Below are 13,413 nucleotides of genomic sequence, written 5' to 3'. Positions count from 1 at the left end.
GGGGTAGGATAGAATCATGCCTAAAACCATGGAGAGCTGCTGCCAGTCAGTGTCGACAATACTGGGCTAGATGAATCAAAGGTCTGACTCAGTATAAAGCAGCTTCCAATGTTCCTAAAGAAGCTTATTGTTAGATCTCTTACAGTGAACTGCTGAATACATTGGTACTGGATATTGTTAATTGACCTGTTGGTTTAGCCTATGCTTGTTTAAACTTTTGATGGAGTAACTGTTGAATTATTAACGTTATATTGAAAAGAATTATAATTATGGTGATTGTATTTAAGTTGTCTGTCCTGTGAATTGCTTAGAGTGTAGTATACAAAAAAATCAGATATTCTTTCTTAAAGAAATTATAGGCTGATGGCTATCAGTAGCCCTTTTGAATGATAAGGAAACTGGTTCAGAAGTGGGCTTACCTTCATGCTCCTAGTGGGGCTAATTGTCATCAAGGTGTGTGTGTGTGTGTGTGTGTGTGTGTGTGAAGAAACTGCCATTTGAGGGAAAAGTCACACAGAGAGTCAGAGAAGCACCTTAGGGTGCTGGCTGCTCCACCCCACCCCACCCACAACCCGATGTGGGAGCAGCAGGTTTGGGGGCAACTGTGGTAGGGATGTGGGAGAAATTTATTCAGTTTGCATTTTAATGTGAACTTACCGAATTTTGTACTTTCAAAACCGGCATGTGATCCAAAACTCAGTTATCCTTCAAAGTTCGTACTTGGCCAAATTTTGCAATTGAGTGAACCAGCTTTTTAAAAAGGTGTATGTTAGGGGAAAATGCACCCCCCAAATGTGTATTTTTGTGAAAATAATGTTCAGAAATGCATTATATAAGGGAAATAGTTTCAAAAAAAAAAAAGTGTTCGTTAGGGAAAATTGCATGCAAAATGCATGCATTTCGAGAAATGTGCACAAAAAATGCATATAAATTTTCATGCAAACTTTTTAAAAAATCTCAAAGTTTGGGACAAACTGCACTTAATAGTGGAAGAATTCTTGAAGTTTGGGATGAACTGAAGATTGAGAAAATGAGAAAGTAAAAGAAATCAGAATTGATGTGTTTGTGGGGTATTTTATAACTCGAAGCCATTTCCCAATGTATCCTCAGGTGATAAAATGCCTCAAAACCAGAAATATGTCTGTGGTGCCAGAAGAAGAATGTTATAAACTCAAAATATTAGATAGGTATCATAAACTATCAAAGTAAAACTTTAGGTTGAACTATATTATTATTCTTATTCTTATTATTTTAAAAATTAATGTTTCTTGGTGTTGAGGGTTATTTTTGTATCCCACAACATTTTACATTTCTATCTCTGGTGCAGTATATGCTCCTAAATGAAATCCCATAGTTTGCGCAAACCTGCTGACACTCAAAGTACTTAAGCCTGCCTCTCTAGACCCCCTTTTTTTTGTGGCGGTCGAGGCAGAATCCATGTGACATGGATAGAAATAATCTGACTCCCAGTTTATATTCCCCTGATTATCGTCTCCCTAAACTGGCTGGAAAATAAATTTTGATATTGTTAAATTCAGATGATGCAGTTTGCTTCAAAGATTGGTTTGCATAGACTGATGATACAGTTTTCCAAATACTGTTTGTGTGAGAGTCTGATGATAAATTATCAAAAGACTATCATCTTAGCATTCTCTGGGGGATAGAAAAAGTATAATTGGTAAATGGATGGGCAGTGTATCAAGCAAGTGAGCCATCATAATTGCCTTGGCATCACCTTTCACACATCTCTTAACTGCTCAAGACAAGAGATCTTGCCATACATAGGGCAGCAATTATATCAGCTGCTGTAGTTTGATTTATTTTTATAAAAGGAGGAAGCCATGTACCCCCAGTGTTATAAGCAAAATGTATAAGCCAAGATAGTACCAAAACTATTATATGGTATTCAACTGTGGCGTATGGGTATGAACTGAGAGATGGAGCAAAGTCTATCACAATTCTTGAGGAATATTCAGAGACTGTCCCAATGTGTAAAGAATACAGCATTATAACTGAAAGTTGGAGTCCCTTCTATAGACACTTTAGCTTGGATAAAGGCAGTTTGGGGGTCTATTTATATATGTGCTCAATGCATACAAGTTATCAGGCACTGATCTTGACAGATACACTTGTCCTTGGCTGAAGAAAGTAAGTGGCAAAGCCAATCAGACTGGATTGATATTAATCCAGTTAAAGCAATATGATTTTATAGAGGGTAAGCAACAAATTAAAAACTGATTACTAGATACTGATTTTCAGGAGGCACAGTCAGAGGCAAATTGTGTTTGTTCACCATTAAAGTGGAGGATAGAGCAAAGGTCAAGTATATTGGCTAACTATTTTCAGGTTATATCTATAGTTAAATATAGGCACACTTATACAGCACCTAATTTTAATTGTCTTTCATTGGCAATCATGGAGGGGCATTTTTAAAAGTTCCGCTTTAACTGAGACTGTGTCCTTGTCAGTCAGGACAGGTAGAAACATTGAAACATGTTTTATTGGAATGTAATTTTTATAATGATATTAGGGCCCATTTTATAACTCTGTTACTTATTTTGCTGCCTGGAAGGACCATTGAATTTTATGTTTCATATCTGTTGGTTGGCAGAAATAAGGTTGAAACAGAACAGCCAGACAAATATTTTGCTGGAGGTATTAAGATAAGATCACAATTAAGTTAATTTTACATATCTTAATTTACCCTTGTTTCACTGGCTTTTTAATAACTGTTTTATGTAAGTTATTATGGAAAGGTCTATGGATTAGACAGACACTTTTTGTTGGTTGTCTGGGTTTTGGGATGTGAAGATGCCACAATGGCAAAATCAAGAAATTCTCAGAATTTTTTATGCCCCACATCCAGTTTTTTTCCCCAGAAAGAAAACACGAAGAGGCTGAAATTTGAGGACATTATGCAGGTGACAGAAAACAACAATGTCATCGGTGGACTATGTGGTAGGTCTATTTCTTTGTAAATTTTGCAATGAAAAGTGCACTTGGGGTAGTCCTTTAAGCTGCCCCATTTTAGCAAGGTTAAGCTGTGCCCATCCATCTATGCTCAGCATATATATTCATAAATAAATGCAAATATTACGGAACACTGATAAGCCTCTAGTGACCTCATTCCAAAGAAAATCAAACCCTGGTAAGCACTGCACCACTAAAACCTCTCACCACTCAGAGAATTGGTTGGATGCGTTAGCACATGAGAGGTAGTTACGTTACAGATGTCACAAAAGGAAACATGCTCCTTACCATCACATCCAAGCTCTTTTCTCCAGTTTGCCACCTTTACTCCGAGTAGCTTGCACATCTCTTCATAGGCTTCTATGGCTGCACACAGCATGTGATTGCCTGGTCCGTACTGGCAGAGGTCATAGGTGCAGGATTCATAGTAAGGAACTGGGTCCTCATGCCAATGACACTCTGAGAAAGGCCCTGAGCGATCTCTTAGGATGCCACACATTTGCTCAAACTCTTGCAATTTTACACATGGCTCCAGGTCATCCGTGTCATTCATGCACCTGAAAGAGCAAGTCACAGTTTACTCAACACTGCTTAAAATGCCGTTTCCCTGAGCACTGCTCTCCTAATCCAATTAAAGCCCACCCCTCCCTCCAGCTGCTTTTAAGTTAATATTTTGGGCTAGGAAGAAAGGAGCTGAGTTATGATGACTATGTAGCCAAATTGGGGCTACTAAGAAACATGAAGGAGGTATCAGCATGTTCAGGGGTAGGGCTGGCCCAAGAGATTTTGCTGCCTGAGGTGAAGAACAAGGTGGCGCCCCCTCCTATTCCATGTACAAAAGCTGACCAGACTGGCAGCTGATGCTAACTTCAGCACTGGTGATGGGTCAGCATCCTCCACCACACCTGAGGGCAGGCCGTGGGGGGTGCAGGAAAGGTTATGTGGCACACAGCTCTTTCTTCCATTACCTTGCTATGTCCTCCCAGCATCTCCATCTGAGGCAACTGCCTCATTCTGCCTAATAGTAGGGCCGGCCCTGTTCAAGGGGACCTCAATATTTGCATAAGTACAATCAACGTACTTTGGGGGACTGATGTCTGATATCCAAGCATTGCCAAATTCTGAGTCAGTCTTGGCTTTCTTCCCATCAGGCAGGACCTTATCATCCCCACGAATGCCATTGAAATTCCCACATATCCCATGCAGCTTCCCCCAGTATTCTGGGCCTACACGGACAAACAAAGCATGGCGGCCATTGTATTGGATCTCCAGATTGGGATGTGCTCTCAAAGTCACCACATTCCTTCTTCGTGTGATGCTGGCCAACTGATGCAGCTCTGTTGGCAAAAGGGTCTGTCTTCCATCAACCTGAAAAGGAGATGGAAGTCCAAATTGGAAAGCTGAAATAGCAGTAGTGTTGGGAGGGGAAATGGCTGGTTGCTCCATCATAAGATAAGTGGTCTCACCCACCATGGCCTCAACCATGGTGGGTGAGATGCCAAGCTATTGCAACCACTGATTCCGATTGCTCGTGCTGTTTCTTCCTATTCTTCTCCCCATCTGAGATTTCATTTGGGTGGGGAAAGCAGGCAGGGAAACACTCCTGCTCTGCTCTGTTGCAGCTATCAGGCACATTCACATGAAATGGAGTAGATTCAAAGAGACTTAGTGAGAATGGCCCTAGGGAATGGTCTGAGGGCACATGTTGCTATTACAAGGTTAAAATTAACCAGTTTGTCCCCACCCCACACACACACCCATGGCTGCTTTTAAAATAAATGTAATGAGACAAGGAGTTCCTGTCACCAATCTCCAATAACTCATCAGGTTTTGCCCTTAGGCAGTGGTGGCTCCAGTTCCGGAGGGGCCGTGATTCCATTCAGGGTTTTAGTTACCACCAGCCAAAACTCTAAAGGTGCTATCCAAGGTGCTGAACCCAATTTGGGGATAAAGATTAGCACCTTTGGAGTTTTGGCTAGTGGTAACTAAAACCCAGAAGAGAGTCACCGCCTACCCCTGCCCCCGGCCTGGAACTGCAGTCATCAGCCGCCACAGCCCCTTAGATCTCTAAACCAAAGATGCTTGGGAGGTACACAGCTGGTTCAAACAGGTTGTGATTCCCTTGTTCCCACATTATTGGGGATGGGTGGGGAATGGTGAACACAGAGCCACTGCTGCTGCCAGAAAGATTTATTTATTTATTTATTTATTTATTCACCCATCTAGCCCATCACCTGGCCACTCTGGGCAATGTACAACAGTACAATTTAAAACAGCAAAATTACACATTAAAACATTGTTGAAAAATACCCTAACCCACCCAAATGCCTGCCTGAACAACCAAGTTTTCAATGTGTGGCGGAAGCTCATTAAAGAGGGGGCATGGTGGAGCTCCCTAGGGAGGGAGTTCCACAGAGTGGGGGCCACCACAGAGAAGGCCCTCTCCCTCATTCTCACCAGCCTAGCCGTCCTGGCTGATGGGACAGAAAGAACGCCATCTGGCCGAGGCTGATCTTGTTGAGTGGCCTGTCTGATGTTGCTGGAGGTGCTTGGACCTCTTTTGTTCCTGTTTTTTCTGGAAGTTGTGTGAGGATGAGGGATGTTCTCTCCACAGAACTTGCACTGTCTGCCAGTCTCTGGGCCTGATTTTGCACACTCTGTTCCCTTCTGGCCTCTGGAGGATTCCAAGGCCTGACCCCACACCATCCAAGGTGGCTCAGTAGGCTACTTCCTAGCCTCAGACTGTGAGGTTCCATCTGCCTGAGACCTTGGGGAGCCACTACCAGTCAAGAGTAGGCATTAGTGGACTAAATGGACAGTTTGACCTGGCATAAGGCAGCTCCCTATGTCCTAAGCCATTGACTTCCTGGCTGATATAGAACCATAGAGTTGGAGGGGGTCCTGTAGGCTACCTATTTAAATTTCAGATTTCAAATTCATTTCTCGACCACCCAATAGCTGAAGTTCTCTGGGTGGTTCACAGAATTAGACCATAAAATACAAGACCACAAAACATAGTATGGAATGCTTAACATACAAAATGCAAAATAATGTAAACAGGTAAACAATTCCAATAAAATACTAGACCCGAGAAAGACAGCTGACATAAATGCCTCATCATATGCCATTCAATGCCTGGGAGTGGAGGACAGTCAACCTGGTGCTGAAAAGATGACAGTGTTGGGGCTAGGCGGGCCTCACTGGGGAGATCATAATTGGGGGGCCACCACTGAGAAGGCCCTCTCCTGTTTTGCCACCTTCTGAGCATCCTTTGGAGGAGGCACTCAGAGGAAGGCCTCTGATGTTGATTGTAGTGTCTGGGTATGTGCATGTTGGGAGAAGTTCTCCATCAGATACTGCGGTCCCAAACCATGTAAGGCTTTATAGGTTAATACCAGAACCTTGAATCCAACCTTCTACTTGATGCAGAAAAGCTAGAGCTAGAGCTTGAGCAACAGATGGCTGTTCAGCCTTTGTTTGAAGAGACAGTGAGGCAGAACACCATCCACCTACCCCAATGTAATTGGTTCCATTGTCAAACTGCTCTTGCTGTAAAGATATTTGTCCTAATATTCAACCAAAACCTACCTTCCTGCAGCTTAAAGTCCATTAGATCTAGTCCTGCCTCGGGGGCAGCACAGTACAAGCTTTTGCCATCTTCTATGTGGCAGTCCTTCAGGAATTTGAAGAGTGCTATCAAATCCCCCAGTCTTCTCTTCCCCAGGCTAAACATACTCAGGCCTTCAATCTTTCTTCATAGCATTTGTTTTCCATACTGCTGGCCATCTTTGTTCCATACCTCCAGAACGGCCTCTGATCATGCTGCTCTATAGTATATATTTCCCCCTTCCCTTCTTCTTTGAGCATGTATCAAAGAATTCCACTCACCTGAACATGTTTGCCTAGCTCCATAACAACATGAGAACTGAACTGCTTGGATTTGAGCCAGATTTCCACTCGGTAAAGAAAGGAGACCCGGCGACTCCAGAAATTCTTATTAGCAGCCACAACGCGGAAGGAGAAGTCAGCAGAGGAGTCGTAAGTCTTTGAGATCTCATACGCACAAGTGCCCTGGAAATGCGCCACAGCCCCATCGAAAGTGAAGTAATGAGGGTCCCCAGACACAGTGCAAGTGGCCAGCTGGTTCTTGCAGCCCAGCTTTCCATCCTTGATTGCACACTGTTGGCCATTACTACAGCTGGCTGGGATGCAGTGGAAGGTAGAAGAAGCATCGCAACTGCACCTTTGTGTGCAACCTGACAGCCATAAAAGGTCCCCAACCTGGTAGGGAAAGCAGCCATGAAAAAGCAGGAATGGCCATTAGGAAAATCAAACCTTTGAGCAAAATACAGAAATAAGAAACTATGCATATTGGCAAGAGCTCTGAAAATAGAGAAAGTAGAATACAAAAAAGGGCAAACATGTCTAGTGATCTTTCTACTGACTCTTTTGCCAGATACACAGGAATATAAGAACATAAAAATCTCCTTCCTTCCTCGATCAAACAAATGGTTCATCAAGCCCAGCATTCTGTCTCCACCAGTGACAGCTGGTGTCACTGGTGTCACTCTGGTCCATCAGCCAGAAGCCCTACAAGGGAGGCCATGAGGGAAATAAGCCATTTCCTTGCTGTATATCCCAAGTATCAGAATTTCTAAAGACAAAGCAGATGCTCAATTTGTTGGAAAGGCAAAATGATGGAGCATGCACATGTATGCATGCATAATGTCCCAGGTTCAATCCCAATCACAAAGATGCCATAGCAGGGCCGGGAAACACCTCTGGTCAGGGCTTTTGGAGAGCTGCCATTGATCAAAGTAGACCACGGCAGGCTAGTTTAGCGCTTCCCAAACTTCAGATGGTGTAAGCACATTTATTTTCTGAATTAAACCGGCAGGCACATTTTAGTCTTACACTCTTTACTTTCAAAGAATATAAAAGTAAGAACTACTCAACTGTAATGGAGCCTACCCTGTTTGTTCTTCTAGGGCTGTACTAAATTGACAAAGACTGTTAGCCATTTGATCCTCCTTGAAATTGGCTGGTTTATTTTTGCTATATTTCAGAGAGAAATTCTTTGGGGATGGGAGAAAAGAATCAGAGCAGCCATATTGTCCTTCATTGAGGATTTTCTGGTGGCTTCTCTGTCAGAAGGCGAGCCTCCCCAAATGGTTCATGACCACCTCTTTTGCCCTGTCCCTTCAATAGTTTGGCTTGAAAAAGCCCCCTATTAGAACAGTCTGGAGTTTTTTTCAAGCATCACGGGGATGATTTTGGGGAAGGTTTCAAAGCCGAGGAAGGGAGTGTTAACCCTCCCCATGCACTGTGACCTTCCCAAATGTTGTCAGCCCTATGTGGCTTTTATAAAGTCTAATTGCTGCATGGGGGGTGGGGAATTCATGTACGTGTTTGGGACAGATCCTGTGTAGATGTGTGCATGTGAAAATAGGGGGAGTGTGTGGAAGGAAGTGTGTGAATATGGTGTCTATGTGACTTTGGATCTTCCCACTGCTGGCATGTGGTCCTCAGAAGCTTTCCCATGAGGGAATGTGGCTCTCAAGGTAAGAAAAAAAACCCACTCTACTTTAAGGGATGTCCATCGCTGAGGAGTCTGGCCCTTTTTGGTCTCAATGGACTCCACGAGAGCACCTGATTTGGCTTGCATCTGCTGGCTGAGCCACAGGGCTTTTCCTGAAATCTGGGAACTTTTCCAATTTTTTCAAAAAATATGCACAAACTGCAGGGTGCAATTTGCATGGGTTACGCAAATTTTGGGCACAATTTGCATAATTTACATAAATTTCAACCACAAATTGTATAAATCATGCAAATTGCCCTGTGCAATTTGCACAAAGTACAGCCAAAATGTGTGCAAGTTATGGCCCAAATTTGCAAAAATCATGCAATTCACTGCCCACAATTTGTGCACATTTCCATTTACGTAACTTTTTAAAACATGGAAAAATCTGCGAGCTGGCCCGATTCAATGCAGATATTGTCAGGCCAGCTGGTGGGGAAATGAGTCAAAGTCTGGAGAGCTGAGCTCATGAAAGCTCAGTGAGCTCCACCCCCCACCCGCTGATGGATTCCTCTGACATCCCCACCTATCCATGGGCCAGCCTTTTTTGACTGTAAAATAACATACTGCCAATTCCTTATTCTCTTTCTCCAAATTGACCATTGTTTTGTCCACTTTTGCCTGACAAGCTATATCTGCTGAAATTCCCTCTTTTACACAATTATTAAAAGGTGCAAGAACCTTGTCCTCTTTTCCATCTGACCATACAAGAGCTGTGAAATTCGATTCCTGGTGTGAGTAGGGATGTCGGAGAATTTCTCCACGAATCTCTGAGAGGCCGAATGCCAACGCATTCGGCCCCCCAAAATTGGTGGAGAAATGGTCCGCCCCCCCCCCCCGGGATGGGACTTACCTTGGCCGAATGTCCCTGGAGGAGGCGGCTCCCGGAGGTGGTTTGGCGGCGGCAGCGGCAGCCAGTCTTCTGACCGGCTGCCGCCACCGCCATTTCCAAGTGTAAAAAACAAAACAAAACAACAAACGTGATAGGCTATGTAAACATTTACGTAGCCTATCATGGCTAGATTTTCAAAAAACACTGTGATAGGCTACGTAAATGTTTACGTAGCCTATCACGGCTGACTTTGGGGGGGAAAAAAAGCGCGTACGCAAATGGCAGAGCCCATGGGCGCCGCCATTTGCGTACGTGCTTTTTTTTTTTTCCAAAGTCAGCCGTGATAGGCTACATAAAGATTTACGTAGCCTATCATGGCTGACTGCAGGGACGCAAACAGCGGCGGCTACGGCCGCCGCCATTTGCGACCCGGCAGGAGCAGAGGATTCGCGGCCGGAGGGAGAGGGCGCCTCCCCCCCAGCCAGAATTTCAGCCGGAGGGACGGGGCGCCTCCTCCCCACTGCGAAGCAAGCTGCGGGACCAGGTAAGGGACTATCGTCCATCCCTACTTGTGAGCAAAATGGGCAAAACTCAAGGCTGCATTTTCTGCTTTTATTTCCAGAGGAGCAGCTGTGTTAGTTTGTGGTAGGGATGGACGAAAGTCCCTTACCTGGTCCTGCAGCTTGCTTTGCGGTGGGGGGGAGGCACTCTGTTCCTCCCACTGAAATTCTTGGCGGGGGGGAGGCGCCCCATCCCTCCCCGCTGAAATTCTGGCTGGGGGGGAGGTGCCCTGTCCCTCCGGCCGAAATTCTGGCCGAGGAGGAGGCGCCCCGTCCCTCCGGCCGTGAATCCTCTTTGCCGGCCGGGACACAAATGGCGGCAGCCGTAGCCCCCGCCATTTGCGTCCCTGCAGTCAGCCATGATAGGCTACGTAAATCCTTACGTAGCCTATCACGGCTGACTTTGGGGGACAAAAAAAAAGCGCATACGCAAATGGCAGCACCCAGGGGTGCTGCCATTTGCATTCCTTATTTGGGCATGTGTAGTCTACGTAAACATTTACGTAGACTACGGCGAAAATAAGGGCAATGCTATTTGCGTTGCCCTTATTTTCGCCGTAGTCTACGTAGACTACACATGCCCAAATAAGGAACGCAAATGGCGGCGCCCACGGGTGCCGCCATTTGCGTACGCACTTTTTTTTTTTTTTCAAAGTCAGCCGTGATAGGCTACGTAAGGATTCACGTAGCCTATCACGGTGTTTTTTGAAAATCTAGCCATGATAGGCTACGTAAATCTTTATGTAGCCTATCACATTTGCTTGAGTTTGTTTTGTTTTTTTTACAGGGAAATGGCGGCGGCGGCAGCTGGTTGGAAGACTGGCCGCCGCTGCCGAACCGCCGCCGGGAGCCGCCAGCGCCAGGGACATTCGCCAAAGGAAATTCCCATCCCGGGGGGGGCGGGGGGGCGGACTGTTTCTCCACTAATTTCGGGGGGCCGAATGTGTTGGCATTTGGCCTCCCAGAGATTTGTGGAGAAATTCTCTGCCATCCCTAGTTTGTGGCAGCAAAAATGACCTGTTTCTGCTTTCAGTGGCTTTGAATTGGATGGAGCAATTTACATAGCAATCATAATTCAATCTTTAAAAAATGTATCAGGTGCAGACACTAACAACATCAGGGAGGACAGCATCTACTCACATTGTAGTATCGTCCATTGTACTCACAGCCACATTGCTCGGGTCGAACGCACTTGTCCCCATTCCATAGGTATCCGTCATCGCAGACACACCCTTCAGAGGACAGAGGGCTGCATAGATGTTTAAATGTGGAGCCTGCACATAAGTCCTGGCAGGGAGGCTGATGGAGCTCATAGTGACTGTTTGCTGGACAATCAGCAGCTAAAAAGAGGAAGAAAACAGAAGAATGAGGAACAGGTTGCATTTTTTAATCACCATAGGGTTTTTCAAAACGGGGGGAATCTCCACAGCAATGAGTTTTGTTCACTCTCCACTTTGCTGCGCTTTTCACTGGAGTCAAATCTGCTCCGTCTGGGGGGACACAGGTCTTGAAAGCCTGGATTATCCCAAAGGTAGCCTGGGGCTCTCGGCAGACCACAGGGCAATTCACGGTGAATTGTTTAGGTGGCAACTGGGTGGACTCTCATCCACATCAGCACTTAGAGAGCCTGTTCCCTCCCACCCACTCTTGCCTGGTTCCTTTCTGCTTTCTATGGTCAGTGTATGTTAGCATCTGCCTCCGCAACCTATGCCCAATTCCCCCCATTTTTAAAAAAATTACTGTCCCTCTACAACCGCAGTAGCGCATTGGCAGCTGTAGCTACTCCCATTCAAATGCGCTATTTCACGCAGGTGCTGTGGTGCTGTAGTGCTAAAGGGGTATACCTACTCCCATTCAGTGCACAAAATGGTGGATACATCGGGGAAACACAGGTGGGGAAAGCATTGGGGAAATACCCCTTGACTGGGATCAGAGAGGTCATGGCCAGGTGAAAGACACACCCCTGGGAAGGGCTATAACGCTGAAGTAAATGTGGAGGGTTGGTGCACACTGCAAAAGAAGTGCAGACATGCCAAATTAAGGAAAAGAATTGGACTAAAAGTAGTCTAAGAAAAACTGTTTTTTTGGAGCAGAACTCTGGGGTGGCTGTGGGATGGCCACGACATCATGTGCCCCGAACAACCTCCAAATGCAGCAAACCCACAATAAATCACTCATGGAGACACCCCCCCCCCCAGAAGCATGAGGTTTATGTAGTATTACACTCCCCGCACCCCTACCATGTTCTATTTTTCTTTTCCAATTGCCAGTCAACATTCCATGGCTACTGCGCTTACTCAGCCCTCATTGAGTTCTTTGGGGGGTGGGTGGGTTATCCATTCAGTTTTTTAATAAAACTTTTTTTGTACTTCTGCAAACCTTAGGGTTCTCTAAACATTTCCGTTTTATTTCTCTGTGGCCCTCTTTTGGCTACAGTCCTACTGGCACTCACTACTAGAGTTCACTATTAGCCAGGAAAAGTGATTTTGTTCTCACTTGGTACACATCCACCTATTTTGCCAACCCTTACAGGGATGTCTTTTAATGCTATTTCCTCTCTTCTTCCCCCACCCCCTTTATCTTTCTTTTTTGCACACTACAGAAAATTAGCAGGACATATAGAGGACATTTTTTTTAATGTGCACAACTTTGTTCCATGCCCCTCCTCCCCCTGCAAAATTAAGCCTGCTCTCAGAATGCACAGCAAAATGACTACTCTCACACGGCCCTGGGACTAAAAACACACATGGCCTTGAAAGGAGTTCTAGACAGTGGAGGAGAAAGATATTTTATATATCCAATTTATGTTAATTGCTATAAAAAGCTTGTTTGGTTACCACTTTTAGAAGACCTTATCATCTATTTAGGGTGGTCAAAGATAGAAGTTTACCAAAGGATACAGTTTAGTCCTCTATTTATACTTTATTATATAAGAGCCAAGGTCAGGAGATTTTCTCATTTCAGGGCACGGATGAAGACTACATGTCAAAATGTGTTTGGCCAAATCTGTTATAGTTAATCTACATTTCTTAGAAATGTAAATTTATGGGGGGGTTAGCATTTGACATATCATATTTAGTACTGTTGTATTTTGTATTAAATAATCCTATACAGATAGATATAGAAGATATAGATATAGATATCTTCTCCTAAACTAGGAATGGCACCAAGGGTAGGCACAGTTGGGCTCCTGCCAAGGGCCCACACCCCAGCAGGGCTGCACTGACAAGAGCTCCCTGGAGTTGCTCCTCCTCTTCACCACTGCATCCTGCTTGTTCCTCTGTCTCTTACTCTGGCCCAGACAATGGTGGTGGAGAGAAGAAGGAGCAGTAGATGCCACTGCCAATTTGCTCACTGGCTCTCTGCCTGTCAAGCAAGAAAGTGGTAGCAATGATGAGAAAGAGGATGCAGAGCAGCTGGTGACAATGGCAATGAGAAGGGGGACTCACTGAGGGGGGGGACCCATTGAAGGT

At 44.9% G+C, this 13,413-nt stretch overlaps 1 protein-coding gene across 1 annotated transcript in view; it reads right to left on the bottom strand.

Annotated features, from left to right (window-relative positions):
* Positions 1-13,413, bottom strand: part of LOC146337896 (IgGFc-binding protein-like) — a 79,596-nt gene that overhangs the window by 22,108 nt on the left and 44,075 nt on the right. Inside the window, exons 20-23 of the mRNA XM_084816330.1 lie at positions 11,081-11,280; positions 6,859-7,251; positions 4,052-4,338; positions 3,259-3,527 (exon numbers count right to left, since the gene is read on the bottom strand). Of these exons, the coding sequence (XP_084672456.1) occupies positions 3,259-3,527; positions 4,052-4,338; positions 6,859-7,251; positions 11,081-11,280 (1,149 nt within the window). The remainder of the gene's footprint in view (positions 1-3,258; positions 3,528-4,051; positions 4,339-6,858; positions 7,252-11,080; positions 11,281-13,413) is intronic.

This window comes from Heloderma suspectum, chromosome 10 (assembly GCF_057233095.1).
Source record: "Heloderma suspectum isolate Gila_16-S chromosome 10, 16-S_ref, whole genome shotgun sequence".
Lineage (NCBI taxonomy): Eukaryota > Metazoa > Chordata > Lepidosauria > Squamata > Helodermatidae > Heloderma > Heloderma suspectum.
The sequence above is the reverse complement of the archived record's forward strand: the minus strand, read 5'-3'. Positions and strand labels throughout refer to the sequence as shown.